The 12,013-nt window shown below is 46.0% G+C and overlaps 1 protein-coding gene across 7 annotated transcripts in view; it reads left to right on the plus strand.

Annotated features, from left to right (window-relative positions):
• The window catches only part of ARHGEF6 (Rac/Cdc42 guanine nucleotide exchange factor 6), a 123,434-nt gene extending 116,314 nt beyond the window's left edge, over window positions 1–7,120 (plus strand). For all 7 annotated transcript variants that reach the window (XM_019919027.3, XM_019919026.3, XM_073799224.1 and 4 more), the window contains one exon: window positions 905–7,120. In XM_019919027.3, the coding sequence (XP_019774586.1) occupies window positions 905–1,045 (141 nt within the window). In that variant the 3' untranslated portion in view covers window positions 1,046–7,120. The remainder of the gene's footprint in view (window positions 1–904) is intronic.
• Window positions 7,121–12,013: the final 4,893 nt, after the last annotated feature.

The following is a 12,013-nucleotide window of genomic DNA, read 5'->3' on the forward strand; positions in this document are numbered from 1 at the left end:
ATTTGTGTCATATTTTAGATTCCACATATAAGTGATGTCATATGATATTTGTCTTTCTCTTTCTGACTTACTTCACTTAGTATGATAATCTCTACTTGCATCCATGTTGCTGCAGATGGCATTATTTCATTCTTTTTTATGGCTGAGTAATATTCCATTGTATATATGCGCCACATCTTCTTTATCCATTCATCTGTTGATGGACACTTAGGTTGTTTCCATGTTTTGGCTCTTGTGAATATTGCTGCTATGAACATAGGGGTACACGTATCTTTTTGAATTATAGTTTTGTCTGGGTATATGTCCAGGAGTGGGATCCCTGGATCATATGGTGGTTCTATTTTCAGTTTTTTGAGGAACATCCACGCTGTTTTCCATAGTGGCTGCACCAACTGACATTCCCACCAACAGTGTAGGGGTGTTGGGTATCTACTTTGATATGGTGGTGCCCTTCACGGAAATCAAGAGCCACAGGAGGAAGAGAAGTTTGGGGGGTGGGGGAGAGATTGAGTTCACTTTAGGGCGTAATGAGTCCGAGGTGCTTGTGACACATCTAAGCTGGCATTGGGGACTGTGGACCTGGTGCTCATGAGCTGAGATGAGGTCAGTACCAGAGAGACAGGGGAGGCACCCATGTAGTTATTTGAGTTGAAAGAGAAGAGACACTAAGTGAAAAGTGTGTTGAATTAGAAGAGGGCCAGGGCCAGAGCCCTAGAGAATGCTTGTATTATATCTCAAGGGATGGTCAGCGAGAAGTAGAACAATCAAGAGGCTGCCTTGTCTTAGAAGCTGAGGGAGAGGAACTTGAGGCAGGAAAGTGTTGTCACTGCCAAGAGACCGAGCAGGAGGGGCCCTGAGGCGGGGTCCCTTTGTTTGGTAACCAACCAACCTTTTCCCACCATAGGAGAATAAAAGAATGAAGCAGTGCCTGGAAGAAGAGTTGAAATCAAGAAGGGACCTAGAAAAGCTGGTCCGGAGGCTGTTGAAGCAAACTGATGAGTGTATGCGGGCCGAGTCCAGTAGCAAGCCCTCCATTCTCCCATAACCATCACAGTGCGGCTGGAGGGTGCCCGCAGGGCATCGGGAAGTGTCCAGCTGAGTGATCTGACTCAGCTTGCTCACTTCTCTGGTTTTTATTTCGTATCTTAGTGTCTCTCTCTCTCTCTCTCTTTCTCTCTCTCTCTCTCTCTCTCTCTCTCTGTTTGGTTCAGTGTTTGTTATTGTTTGGTTATTGGTTGGTTGGTTATTTTTTTTAACAGAGGTCAAAGCAAGAGGGGGTGAACATCTCCCCAGTCTTTTCCATTCAGTAAGCAAAGGGAAGCTAATGTAGGCAAATGACTTACATGGCCTTCAGATGGCTTTCAATTCATAGTGCCTCTTTACCAGCCATTATCTCGGGTCACTCTTTTTGGGCTGGCTGCTGTCCCAAAGTGGCCGGCCATGGCTTATTAAATGTGAACTTGACTTTCTCCCCCAATGCTTTCCTGTTCCTGGCAGCCCCTCAGTACCTGATTTACTGAAGGCAACACTTCTGGAACTCCGACTGGCGTAGGGTGAAAGGCTAACACAGTTTGCCCAGTGATCCAGCTGCCCTTCCCTGGGCCGTCCTCAATGCACACTTTTTTTTAATGACTACCCTATTTTGTCTATAAGACCAAGAAAACCGTAGTGCCCTCCCTCCTTTCGTGTTGGTTTACATTTTAACTCTGGGACAGAAGCTCTGGTCACCCATGCCAACACCAAATCCATTAGCAAATTGCACTGGACAGTCCTCCCCTTCAGTAGCAGAGTTGCCCATCTCTTGCCAGTGCATGGTAGGTTTTGTCCCTAACCTTCTGCCTTGCGTGTAAGTTTTCTATTTCCGCAGTGCTTTTAGCCAAGCATACCAAGCGGTGTGTCAACTGGTGTGTCTGTGCTTTGCTTTTTAAAAATACAGACTGTGAGCACTTACTTTTTTCTACATCACATATTCAAACTGCGACTTCTCATCCTTCAGTCCACACTTGAGGAGATGTTGTGCCCTAGCAGACAGCTTTAATTCCCTTGATTGCTCTACCATATATGCTGTGAGAAGCTGTGATAGTCACCAGCCTCTTCGAGTAGGACTCTAAGCATTGTTTGCAGAAACGTGCTGTTGGCCCAGTTTGGATAGCCGGAAAGAAAGGGCCGCTCTAGTAGCTGTGTGCTGGCTACTAGTGAAGCTGATTATTTGGAACTGGTTGACTCAAGTTGCTTGTTGAATCAAACCCTCGCCTTTGTAAGCATCTGGGAAATTAGAACTGTGATAAGCCAGGTTTAGAAGAGGGTCACAGGAGGGCAACACACATCCAAATTCAGCACAGTTGAAAGTTGGCCTGGGGCTGTAGGACAGAGCAGTGCAACCTGCCCCTGTCTGTCCCAAAGACGGGAAGTTTGGCCAGGTGGAGGAGATCGCTGGAAAGAGAGGCCAAGGACCAGTGGACTGAGCAAAGTCGTCTCCCACATACATTTGATGGGTGCCTATAAATGTGGGTTTTGTGAGTGTTGTTTAGGAACCAAACTTGAAGCTTGAACTCCCCAGCTTGTTAAGCCCTTTTCCTTTCTAGTACAGGGTGGGTCTCAGTTCCCATAACTACATGGTACGGGGCTGTTGACTGCTTGCTGCACAGCAGAAATGACACCGTCCACGGGAAATGGACTGTTCCTGCAGACCAATCTCAGCCAGCCACACCCAGCTGTCTTTGGAAGCCGAAGACCGAACAAGATTGCTAGGAATGGCTGTTGTTCTGTTTATAGCCCAACAGTTTAGAGATGCCGTCCTTCATCTCCAAATGGAAAACAACAGTAACAGCAACACAGATCATAGCATCTGCCCTGTCTGTGGTTAGTCAATGGCTTGCAATAAATGTGCAAACTATATCCATAGGAAACATTTTTGTGATTACAAAGTACTTTAGTTGATAAGGTATATAGGATTGCTTAAAATATTGAAAGGTCTTTATTTTAAAGAGACGTGTCCATATGCATGTTTTGGGGACGTGGCCCTTCTGATGAGAGGCCCTGTGTACTCTGGGTAATGTAGCTCGTGCAGAGTGGTGTCCGCGCTCCCACTCGATAATCCTATATGGGAAATGAAGCCATGTTAACCTGACGGCAGTGTCTCCATAGTTGTGTTGTTTACAGTACTCTATAAATGGGTCCCTGTTACTCTGTAGTCAAACTGCTGCCCTTCGAGGCCTTTCAGTTCCTCTTCTGTCATGTCCCTTCTTACACAGCTCAAATTTTCTAACTTGTTTTTATTTTGAAGACTTTTAAACTGGACATTTTCAATAAATAAGAATAACAATGCTTTATAAAATAAGTCCTGTGTTTCTTCTTCATTTTCTTTTTCTTTCTTTTTTTTTTTTTTTTTGCTAGCTGGTGTGCAGAAAGATTTCTCATGTTGTGTCAGCTTCCTCTTCTGTTTCCCTCATTAGCTATCCATGCTCATCAGGCCCCTGAACCAGCTTCTACCTTTTTCACTCAGGCCAGATGATATTTGTTCCCCACTTTAAAGAGATAATACATCTCTTGAGAGAGAACCTTCTGTAACTTCTCCACCCCTCTCCTCCTGCCCCCAACCTATAAACTGTCTGTACCTCTTCTCACCATTTTCCTTCCAATATAAGAGAAAGAGATATTCACTCTCTTGTTCGAGCGTATCCCTTGTTTGGTTTCCATCCCTCTTTGTATTTTGCAGGATTTTGTCAATTTTGCTCTATTTTGACCACAGGTGGAATGCTGGGGTCAGCGGTCAGGATGAAAATATTTGCTCCACCCTCAAGATAGATACACTGGATATTATCTGTTACTACTCAGCATCCATTCCTCCCCCCACCCGCAACCCCAAGGCTAAAAAAGCACCTAGCCCAGACTCCCTTGCAGCTAGGGTTCCGATACAGTGTGGGTTCTGATACATTTTCCCTTCTGCCAATGAGATGTCTTTGTGCAATGTTTGAAAAGATTCAGTTAGCAGAGGCTATCTTCCTGGGGCTTGTTGGCTGGCAGGAAGTTCCAAGGATATGTTCGTGGCTTCTGTACTACCTATGGGTGACAGACTGTAGTGGCAGCAGCATCTTCTGAAACTGGATTTGGATTACAGCTGCCGTGTTATGACCTTGAAGCCATAGTCAGTGGAAGCCCCCTGACTTCCACTTCTGTAGCTGTCTATTTTTTTTTTTTGGCTGCATTGGGTCTTTGTTGCTGCGTTCAGGCTTTCTCTAGTTGTGGCGAGTGGGGGGCTACTCTTCGTTGCGGTGCGCGGGCTTCTCATTGCAGTGACTTCTCTTGTTGCGGAGTGCGGGCTCTAGGCACACGGGCTTCAGTAGTTGTGGCACGCGGGCTCAGTAGTTGTGGCTCACGGGCTCTAGAGTGCAGGCTCAGTAGTTGTGGCACACGGGCTTAGCTGCTCTGCGGCATGTGGGATCTTCCCGGACCAGGGCTCAAACCTGTGTCCCCTGCATTGGCAGGTGGATTCTTAACCACTGCACCACCAGGGAAGCCCCTGTAGCCATCAATTTTATAGGCACCTGATATTACCTTTCTGCCTCAGCGTAGGAAGCCGAAGCAATAGCTGTAACGTGGCACCTCCCATGTGCTAGGCTCTGCACTGTTTTACATAGTTAAGCTCCTGTAACCCTTGCAACAACCCTATGAGGTATTCACTATTGTTATCCCCATCTCACAGGTGAACCAAGGTACAGTGGTTGAACAATATGCTAGTATGTGTGTAGCAGGGATTTGAAACCCTGGTCCGTCTGCCTCTCGAAACCATGCTCTTGCTACTGCATCTCCTCCTCTGCACTTGGTACTTGCCAAGTCAGCTTCTACCTCGGCCATCTACTCTCCTGAAGTCACTGATGAGCTCTTACTGACAAATCCAGGGAGCGCTTTTCAATACCCATCTTGACCTCTCTGCAGTTTCTGACCCTTGCCTCCTTGATAAATCTCTCCTTCCTGGGCTCTCATGATCCCAGCTTTCCTGGCGTTCATTCAACCTTTCTGACCATCCCAAAGTCTCCTTTGCTGGATCTACCTCCTGCCTGTCCCCTGAATGTCGCTGATCCTTGACACTCTTTGCCTCTTCTCTTCCTTTCTATAGCCTCTTCCTAGACAACCTTGTCTATTCCTATAACTTTATTCATCAAAGTGTAGATGACTCCCTGGTCCATATTTTTCCATCCTGACCTTTTCTCCTGAGCTCCAGACCCATGGATGCAGCTACCTTGTGGACATCTCAGCTTGGACGTCCTACAGCACCTCAAACTCAGCATGTCCCAAACTGCACTCCTCATTCGTAGTCCTAGATCTGCTCTTCCAATGTTTCCTATCCCAGTACATAGCACCCCTGGCCACTTAGTTGCCCGAACCGGAAAAACAAGTATTGTCCTTTATTCCTTCCTCTCCCTCAACCCTGTATAAATTTATACATTAACCCGTTATACATTTAGTCATCAAGTCTTAAAATTTTTAACTCTGTTGTAACCCCTGAACTTCTCCCCATCCTCCGTTGCCTATTTTTGATGCTTATCATCTCTCCCTCAGACTAATGCATCTCTTTGCCTCTTGTAGTCTAGCCTCTTGGGTGCCAATAGTCTGGCCTCTTTGGTGCCAGTAGAATGATTATCTAAAAGATCTATGTCATTCACCTGTTTAAAAATTTAATCTCTTGCTACTCCCCGCCACACTCAGTAAAGTTGGATCTCCTTGAATTTCTTTTAAGTCCCATAATATGCCATTTGCCCTGCCTAGAATCCCTTTCCCATCCCTGTCCATCAAGCAAATTCATTCCTTTCCATTTAGAGTCGGCTCAAGTATCTATGTGAACTCCTGATTTCTAAAATGCATGTACATATGTATCTCTGCATGTATATGTGTACATTTATATGTATGTAGTGTGTATGTATGAATTAGCGTTGCCAGATAAAACACAAGACGCTCAGTTGCATCGGAGTTTCAGCTGTACATCAAATAATGTTTTGGTATAGATCATGTCCCACATACTGCATGGGATATATTTATACTAAGTTTTTCAATGTTTACCTGAAATCCAAATATAACTGGGTATCCTGAATTTTAAAAAAAAATTTTTTTTTTGGCTGTGTTGGGTCTTCGTTGCTGTGCACAGGCTTTCTCTAGTTGCGGCGAGAAGGGGCTACTCTTCTTTGAGGTGTGTGGGCTTCTCATCGCAGTGGCTTCTCTTGTTGCAGAGCATGGGCCCTAGAGTGCATGGGCTTCAGTAGTTATGGCACGTGGGCTCAGTAGTTGCAGCATGCGGGCTCAGTAGTTGTGGCTCGTGGGCTCTAGAGCGCAGGCTCAGTAGTTGTGGCACGTGGGCTTAGTTGCTCTGTGGCATGTGGGATCTTCCCGGACCAGGGATTGAACCTGTGTCCCCTGCATTGGCAGGCTGATTCTTAACCACTGTGCCACCAGGGAAGTCCCTACCCTGAAATTTTATTTGCTAAGGCTGACAGCTTTAGTACCTACATGTATATACATAGGCATCTAAACACATACATTTCCTAGGGGAAGTGACATCCTAATAGCAATGAACACAGCTGTGCCCAGAACTTGGTTTCTAAACCCTATACTCTGCACTGGAATGAGGGCTCCTTGGAGAAATGGCCGATTCTACGGCTGAGGCAGGAAAGGTACAAGATGAGCCTGGCACATCTTGTTCTGCCAGAAAGTAATGCTCAGAAATATGATAGGGGCATGTTACAAAGACACAGGTGCAAACTTGAAGAGGCTCTTACTGGCCAAATAAGGGAAAATTTGAGCACGAAAATACAGTAATGAATTTGAAAACATTGGAAAAAGTAGAAATCTATGTGTCCATATTGATAAATAAGTAAGTGGGGAGAAAGGGAAGGCTCTTGTTTACAGTACCATGCTGAGGGTTGACTGGTAAACGTGGAAGGAACTCTGGAGTTGGAAAATCCCCGTTTTGCAGCCATCATAGTAAAGACCGATTCAGGCAAAAATTATCACTGGGTGTTAAAATATAGAGGGAAACGTTGATGACGAGCAAGTTACTTGTATGGTCTTAAAGTGTTTCCCCAAAGAGTGCTTACTAGTTGCAAGGTGGAAAATAGTAACTCTAGATAGAGTGGGGAAATTGGACAGCACTTTAACTGAGTGATCAAAATTCACATCAACAATGAGAGGCAGGGACTTCCCCGGTGGCGCAGTGGTTAAGAATCTGCCTGCCAATGCAGGGGACATGGGTTCAAGCTCTAGTCCGGGAAGATCCCACATGCTGTGGAGCAACTAAGCCCGTGCGCCACAACTACTGAGCCTGTGCTCTAGAGCCTGCGAGCCACAACTACTGAGCCCACATGCCACAACTAGTGAAGTTTGTGCACCTAGAGCCTATGCTCCACAACAAGAGAAGCCACTGCAATGAGGAGCCTGTGCACTGCAACAAAGAGTAGCCCCCGCTCACTGCAACTAGAGAAAGCCCGCGAGCAGCAACAAAAAACCAATACAGCCAAAAATAAATTAATAAATTAAATAATTAAAAAAAAAAACAGCGGGAGGCAAACAGCCATCATGTGCCTCCAGATGTGATATGCTGTGAAGGACACAACATCGTTTATGTAGTTTTCCATCCAGGAAAGCATAACCTGAATTTAATCATGAGGAAACATCAGACAAACTCAAAATAAGGAACACTTTTTTTTTTAAAGGGGACAGATTGTTACTATATTAGTCTAAAAAGTCAATGTCATTAAAGACAAAGATTGTGGACTTCCCTGCTCAGTGGTTAAGAATCCGCCTGCCAATGCAGGGGACCTGGGTTCGAGCCCTGGTCCGGGAAGATCCCATATGCCGCGGAGCAACTAAGCCTGTGCGCCACAACTACTGAGCCTGTGCTCTAGAGCCCCCGAGCCACAACTACTGAAGCCTGCATGCCACAACTACTGAAGCCCACGCGCCTAGAGCCTGTGCTCCGCAGCAAGAGAAGCCACCGCAATGAGAAGCCTGCGCACTGCAAGGAAGAGTAGCCCCCGCTTGCTGCAACTAGAGAAAGCCCGCACACAGCAATGAAGATCCAACGCAGCCAGAAGTAAATGAATAAATAAATTTATATTAAAAAAAAAGGACAAAGATTGTGGAAATGTTCCAGATTAAAGGTGACTAAAGAGACATGACAACCGAATGCAATACCGACCCTAGACTGGATCCCGTGCTGGAGGGGAAAATGCTATAAAAGATATTATTGGATGACTTACCTGAATTGGAATACAAATGGAAGATCAATATCAATGTTAAATCGACTGAAGTTGATAACTGTACCTGTGGTTATAAATAAGAATATCTTTATTCTTAGGAAATACACGCTGAAGTATTTAGGGGTGAAGGCCGTGAGGTACACAACTTACTCTCAAATGATTCAGAAACCACTTTTTATTTGTACTGTTCTTATTTTTGCAACTTTTCTGTACGTTTGAAATAATTTTCAAATAAATTAAAAAAAAAAAAAGCTCGAGTGTTGCCTCCTCAGGGAATCCAGACTCCATCACGCTGCACTTTATTTGCTTGTGTCTTTTTCCACACTAAATGTTAATTACCTTAAAAGGGGGGAATAGGCTCCTTTCATCCATGTAAATTCGGGGCCTCATACAGGGTCAAGCCCGTAGAACCTACTCAAGAAATATTTATTGAATGAGCCAACTTTCCCCATAATTTGGGGTCTCTGCTCTCTGTCTGGAAGAATTGTGAAGACTTGCCTTGGTGCCAATAGCGGAAGGCCAGTGGGCTTCTAAGCTTTCAGCAGCCTCCAGGCCTGCAGGGTCCAGTCTGACCCAGCTCTTGGCAAGCAGGCAACCTCGGCCAAGCTGTAGAGCCAGCCCCTCTGGGCAAGCAGCTCAGAGGGAAGCTTCTGTCTGCCAAATAAGCACAAAGGCTCTTCCTAGATTGGGCTTCAGCATGTGCTGTTTGACCTGTACACCAAGATTCCTTCTCACACAAGGCCCTCTGCGAGCTGACTCCTGCTGCTGCTCCCCTGGACCTTTTATCCAGCTTCACAATCTCTGCTTTCGTATGCTCTGTGCTCTCCCTCTGGTCCTCCTTTCCTCCCTGTGGCCCCTCCTCCCCTCAACGTCCCTCAAGACTCAGTCTGTGCCACCTGTCCTGGAAAGCCTTTCCTGACACCTACCTTGCCCCGCTTGTCCGAGTTACACGTCCTTCCTGTGTATTCCCTGTTACACTGGTCCTGACCCCCGCTGCGGCATTCACGCTGGGCTTTCAACATTTGCACACCTGTGATGCAACATTCCGTAAGCTACTTGAGGGCAGGGACTGGATCATATCCATCAAGTGCATAGCACAGAATGTATCATCCCAATCAGTGTTGGATGGGTGGGTGAATGGATAAAAAACCAAGTCTTTAACTCCTAGTAATAAAAAATGTGAATCAGGGACTTCCCTGGTGGTCCAGTGGGTAAGACTCCGTGCTCCAAGCACAGGGGGCCGGGGTTCGATCCCTGGTGAGGGAACTAGATCCTGTATGCATGCTGCAAGTAAGAGTCTGCATGCCGCAACTAACAGTCCACGTGCCATAACTAAGACCCAGCACAACCAAAATAAAAAAATAAATAATAAATAAATAAATAATGTGAATCAGATCGAAGATGTGTTAAAGGTTTCATGTTGGATTTCAAAGAGGTTTACCATCAGAGAGGTACAGAGGATAGGAGTGAGTGATCAAAAATTATTGGATTTTAAGTGGGGTTACATTAGCAGGAAAAATATGACAGATAACTGAGTGGAGCTCCAGGAATGGGGAATGGAAAGCAGCTATATATTTAACTGGTTTTCTTGAAAGTTGCTGAATTGCCTCTTGGGGTTACTCAGAGAAGTGCGGTATGGAAGGGGGAAGTTTTTTTTTTAATTTATTTTATTGAAGTATAGTTGATTTACAATGTTGTATTAGTGTCTGGTGTACAGCAGAGTGATTCAGTTATACATACATATACATATTCTTTTTCATATTCTTTTCCATTATGGTGTATCAGGGGAATATAGTTCCCTGTGCTATACGATAGGACCTTGTTGTTTATCTTGGAAGGGGGAAGTTTATAAGCTGATGTCCTCTAGATTGAGAATTAGTGATCATAGTTTTGTTTTTAAACCTTCCTAAATATCGTAAAGATGGAACTACTCAAGCCTACTGAAAAATTTGGCAATCCCCAGCCTCCGATGGTTAATCGTTTTTGACAAGGAAACTATAAGAAAGAGTCTTTGCTACACACAGGCCTGCTCTAGTGTTCGGTATGTACTCTAATCTTGCCTTTTTTCTTTTTTTTTGCTTTCGCTTTGCTTCAAATTGGGTGTGGTCTTTGGTCTACGACATGGGCAAGGCCTTTCATGTGTACCTGGGCCGCCAGGCATTCATTCGCCTTGGTCTCAGAGGTTTCAGTCATTTTAAGATGCCATCCTGTTTACCTATGCCCCTGGGTGCAGGCTGGTGTGCTGGGGACCACGTGGAGACCCACCTTCGTGCTCTTTATAGGATAATCTGTTCCTGCGGGCTTTCTGGGAATGGTCTCATCAAATCCTCATAAACTTTGCAAAGGATGTATTCTTAGCATCCCCACTTTACAGATGAGGACACTGAGGCTCAGAAGAGATGAAATGACTTGTCTGTGGAGCCTAGATGTGCTTCACAGAAAAAAAGGACATAATAAAAATCATGTCCCCTTTTTGTGTCTCCCAGACTGCTTTAAAGGCCTAAGGCAGTGCAAATTCTTGCTTTAACCAACACACAGAATTATTTCATGGACTCCTGGGTTAGAAGCAGCTCCCGGCATCAGAGGAAACACCTCCACCCTGTAAGTGCTGTGAGCCTAAGTGCGGGGGGCAGCGGGGAGGGGAGGGGAGCCACAAGCAGAGAAAATAGCATTCCCATCTCTCCTAAGGCAGCAAAGCATTTGTAGCCTTGCTTAGAGGAACTGAGGTTTGGAACTTAACGCACTGAGAGAGGTATCGGCAGGAGAAGAAATAAGTTAATTATTTGGGTCTTTATTCTGAGGTCGTTAAGAAGTAGGAGAGTGGTGACATCAGAATTGTATTTAAGAATTGCTTCCACTGCAGGGGGCGCGGGTTCGATCCCTGGTTGGGGAACTATGGTTCCATATGCCACGTGGTGCAGCCGAAAAGAAAAAGAATTCGCTCTCACCTCCGGCCGCACATGGAGAATGGATGAGAGGGAACGGGGTGGAGGCAGAGAGTCTAGGAGGCCGTTGTAATCTTCCAGAAGAGAGATGACAGGAGTTTGGACTAGGATCGTGACAGTGGAGACAGAAAGAAGTAGATTAAGAGGTATTTAAGAAATAAGGTTGATGTGTTGGGCTGGTAGGACTGGACGTGGGAGGGAGGGCAGTGAAGAGTCAAGCCTGGTTTCTGGCTCAGGAAGCGGGGGGGGGGGGGGGGTGAGGCTGCCCTTCACCGGAATGGGCAACACAGAAAGTGGGTCCCATCGTGGGCTGTGGGGAGATCAAGGGTTCCATTTGGATGCCTTGGATTTGACTCCTGGGCCCACCATTCGGAAATGCGGGCAGAAGGGGACACACTCCAGGGGGCAGGTCAGGACTAAAGGCATAACGTCAGTAGCACAAAGGGGGTCGTTGAACCCATGCGCTGGGAGAGACAGCCCCCTTTGAGCAGGTAGGACAGGAGGAGGAGAGGGGGAGGGATGGGCCCTGGAGTTCTTGGGAAGGGCAAGGGTGACGTCAGGAGGAAGCCGTCTGAGGGGTTGAAGGCACTTGGCTATGTGAACCTGAAGCTTAGGAGAAAGTTCTGGGCTGGGGCTGCGGGAACTGGCATGTAGAGGGCAGCAGAAAGCATGGGAGCAGAGGAGCTCGCCTAGAAAATTTGTTTCTGCGTCTATAGCATTCCTTCTGATAACAGATATTGTTAGCCATAGCCACATGGTTACTAGAGGTAGAGATGGTCTGGGAGATAATGATTTCCAAAGAAGAAGAAGGGGGCG

This window comes from Tursiops truncatus, chromosome X, assembly GCF_011762595.2.
Source record: "Tursiops truncatus isolate mTurTru1 chromosome X, mTurTru1.mat.Y, whole genome shotgun sequence".
In the NCBI taxonomy this organism is placed as follows: Eukaryota; Metazoa; Chordata; class Mammalia; order Artiodactyla; family Delphinidae; genus Tursiops; species Tursiops truncatus.